At 46.4% G+C, this 3,312-nt stretch overlaps 1 protein-coding gene across 6 annotated transcripts in view; it reads right to left on the bottom strand.

Moving 5' to 3' along the window:
- Positions 1 to 2,448, bottom strand: part of LOC108505190 (kinesin-like protein KIF20A) — a 25,294-nt gene extending 22,846 nt beyond the window's left edge. For 3 of the 6 annotated variants that reach the window (XM_017830935.1, XM_017830942.1, XM_017830981.1), the window contains exons 1-2: positions 1,898 to 2,287; positions 605 to 679 (exon numbers count right to left, since the gene is read on the bottom strand). In XM_017830935.1, coding sequence (XP_017686424.1) covers positions 605 to 679; positions 1,898 to 2,083 — 261 coding nt within the window. In that variant the 5' untranslated portion in view covers positions 2,084 to 2,287. The other 3 variants (XM_017830961.1, XM_017830950.1, XM_017830971.1) reach the window with 3 other exon arrangements.
- Between the last annotated feature and the right edge of the window lie 864 nt (positions 2,449 to 3,312).

The following is a 3,312-nucleotide window of genomic DNA, read 5'->3' as shown; positions in this document are numbered from 1 at the left end:
CAGAGACCCTGCAAAGACAAGGGCTGACAGATACACTGCAGGGACCTTGTCCTCCAAAGACAGCTAAAGGAATTCTTTGCATCAGTGATCACAATGGAGGGGAGTATTTCTGCATGTTTGTGTGTGCACTTGTGTGTAAAACACTGAAACATCTGAATCTGACAGTATAAATGGTACAGGTTATAGAACATTTTGACAGGATGAGCAGCAGGTAACCAGGATGAGGTAGGAAACTACTCAAGCATTTCAGAGAAGCTCGAGGGTCAGATATCCAAATTACTCCTAGAATTGCATAATCTCTTCTATGAAATCCCTTTGTTTCTTGAGCACTGTACAGAGTTAAGAGTCACACCAATTTTTAAACAGCATACCCAGTGGAATTTTGCAGAGCTACAGGTGTGCATGTCTGCACCCCACAAATCATTAAAAATTGTGGTCTAAAAAAATTAAAAAAAAAAAAAAAAAAGAGAAATCCCATTTATCTAGGTGTCCAGTAATTCTATTTGAAAGCAGTACCTGGCATATGTAAAAAAGTTCCACCTTACAATATTGCATGTTCTTTGGGAGAGAAGAAAAACTTATTTCTTAATTCTACAAAACTAACCTGAGATTCATGGCTTTCAAGCTCTGCTATAGAAAAGGGCCTCACTCTCAAGAAGACTTTCAGAGGTTGGTATACCTATTCAATAAAAAAAAGGCACAAAACACAGTTACAATTGCCACTTTTTAAGCAGAACAGCCCCAAATCACTCATATCAGCATACATATCTGATGCAGTATTTCCTATTTGATCTTAATGCCTCACTTTTTCCTTCCTTGTGAAGTTCAGACTCTAACCTTCCATTTGCTTCTTTATCTTTTACTGTCCTTAAGTAACACCTTTTTTGTGTGCCACCCCTTCTTAGCATTCTTTCATGACAAAGCTAGTACTTTGATTTTATAAGAGCCACACTATCCCAGGCATAAACTGCACTGCTTCCACCTTCTGGTCTCCCTCTGTATTGAATTCAAGCTGTGTTTTCTAACACCTGCTAAACAGTACCGCACTTCCATTTTGTATGGAGCATGTTCAATTAATAGATTGGCACATTCTTAGCCTCAAGAAACCACTTCCTTACCATCATCCAGGCACCAGCCAACTCATCTTCCTCACAGTAACACCCATGAAACAGTTCTCAGCTGCTAAGAAGGGCTTTTCCATCCCCCAACTGTTACACAATGGTCTCCCCACACAGGTAAAGCAATAATAGCAGGGAGCTTTTCAGAGGGATTCTAGCATTTCTTCCTTTCTCACAGAGCTTCAGAGTCTTTACTTAGGCAACTTTTCATTCAGCAGATGGATTTACTCCAGCCGTCCCATGACCAGCACTCCACTAATCATACAAAATTAGATCACCTGAGGAAAAGTCAGCCAGGAAACCTACCACTCCAAAAAGGAGAGATTGCTATAATATCTTCACCTCAAGTGCAGAGCACAGCATTATAGATTTTATTTCCAAGCACCTAACAAGTTTTAAACATGGGTTCGTATGCTTTTTCATCTCACTAAAAAGAACAGCACAGTCTCATTACATTCAAAGTGTAATTACTGAAGTCCCTTATTTTTTTTTTTCAAAAGCTTAGCACATGACATAGCATTGACCATGTGTATTTGATACTGGCTACGAACTGTGTGTAAGCAATGAGAAATAAGCAGAAGAGTCAAACACATCTTAGGGGTAGAGAAGCAGAGCAGTTCTTATGAAAGAAATATTTGTCAGAATTAAAGCTTTTTTTGTTTTTTTTAAAAAAACCCAAACATAACAAAAAAATGCACAAAACCCTGAAACAAAACCCCAGACAAACAAAAAAAAAAACCCAGCATCACCAGAAGACATCTTGTAAAACCAATCCACACCTGCTGTTCCTCCATATTAGGCAATACTGTTGACTCCAAGGGTGAAGGTTTACCCTCAACATTCAGAAAAGAAATTGATTCCAACACATCAGATACTTCTGCAGAAACATAGTTTTTCCCCTCATCATCCATTGTTCCGTGCAAAGGAACTTGTAAGGAAAAAAAGAGAAAAACAAAGCCCATCATTTTCTCAGAGAACAGACAGGCGGAACAAAACAAAGATGAGGGCAGCTTGTATATAAACAAGCACTTCTGAGGAAGATAAGGCAACCTGGAGAAGTTTGGGAGTATGAGGGAATCTTAAAAAAAATAACTGGCAGGTTATCCTGGGAAAGAAACACACAAGGGAAAGCAAGCTAACAGCCTCACTGGGCACTGCTCTCATCCAGCTGGAAGTGTTGCCACCCCCACCCCGCAAGGCCCAACACTCCCCAGTCCCCAGGGTCCGACCCATCCCCACTCCCCGAGGCGCCCAGACCCCTCCTCAGGGAGCGCCCGGGCAGCGCCGCTACCTTGGCGCGCGCGGGAACCCGCGAGCCGAGCGCGCGCAGGGGGAGCGTTTTGGGCTGGGGGAGGCGGGCGCTGATTGGCCGAGCGCAAGCGGGGGGGCGGGGCGGGCGGTGACGGACAGGCCGCGCGCGGGCACGGGCGCCGCCCCCTCTGCCCGGCAGGGGGCGCTGCTTCACAGCGCAAGGGCAGCGGCGCCGCCGGAGCTGTGGGAGCTGCAGGCGGCCCGGGAGGGAGGGCGGTGACGGAGCGGAGCGGGACGGAGCTGCTTGTGCTCGTGATGCAGCGTTTGTATATCGTCCTTAATAAGGCAGGGCGGTAAAGAAGAGGTTTGAACGGACAGCGGCCGTTCCGACGAGGAACGAGGATTCTACTGCCCGACAAAACCGTGCCGGGGGTTGAGGGGGGAGACGCGGGTACCAAAATGTTTCCATCCAAACGAGTTACATAAACTTATTGTGGGTGTTACGTAAAACATTTCGACACTCCCGCGGTGTTGTCGTAAATCAAGCAGAAAACAAATAAATCCCGAAGCGTTCGGGTCACGCAGAAGCCGTAAGTGGGACAGGTCAGGAGCTGCGTGCCGCAGGGAGCGAGAGATGAGCCGCGCTCCGGGACGGGACCTGCTCTCTGCTGAAGGAACCCCGCGGCAGCCTGAGGTCCATCACCTTCCACAGGCAAGCGGTCTGCACTCCCGGTAACCCGTGGAAAGCCTGTCCCTTCATACAGTAGGCAGGCAGCAGTACCTCTGCACGGCACAAGCCCCAGATGCAAAGGTGAAGTTGCATTTGTGTTTAAGTTGGAGACAGGTGAAAAGAACGATACGCACTCAAAAGAGCAGAGAAAACTGTGGTCTTTGAAGTGCCATAGCTGCTCAAAGAACATAGATGGGGCTTTAGGTCATTTAG

This window comes from Lepidothrix coronata, unplaced genomic scaffold, assembly GCF_001604755.1.
Source record: "Lepidothrix coronata isolate B3197 unplaced genomic scaffold, Lepidothrix_coronata-1.0 Scaffold6, whole genome shotgun sequence".
Taxonomy (NCBI): Eukaryota; Metazoa; Chordata; class Aves; order Passeriformes; family Pipridae; genus Lepidothrix; species Lepidothrix coronata.
Note: the sequence above shows the minus strand (reverse complement) of the source record. Positions and strands in the feature narration are given on the sequence as shown.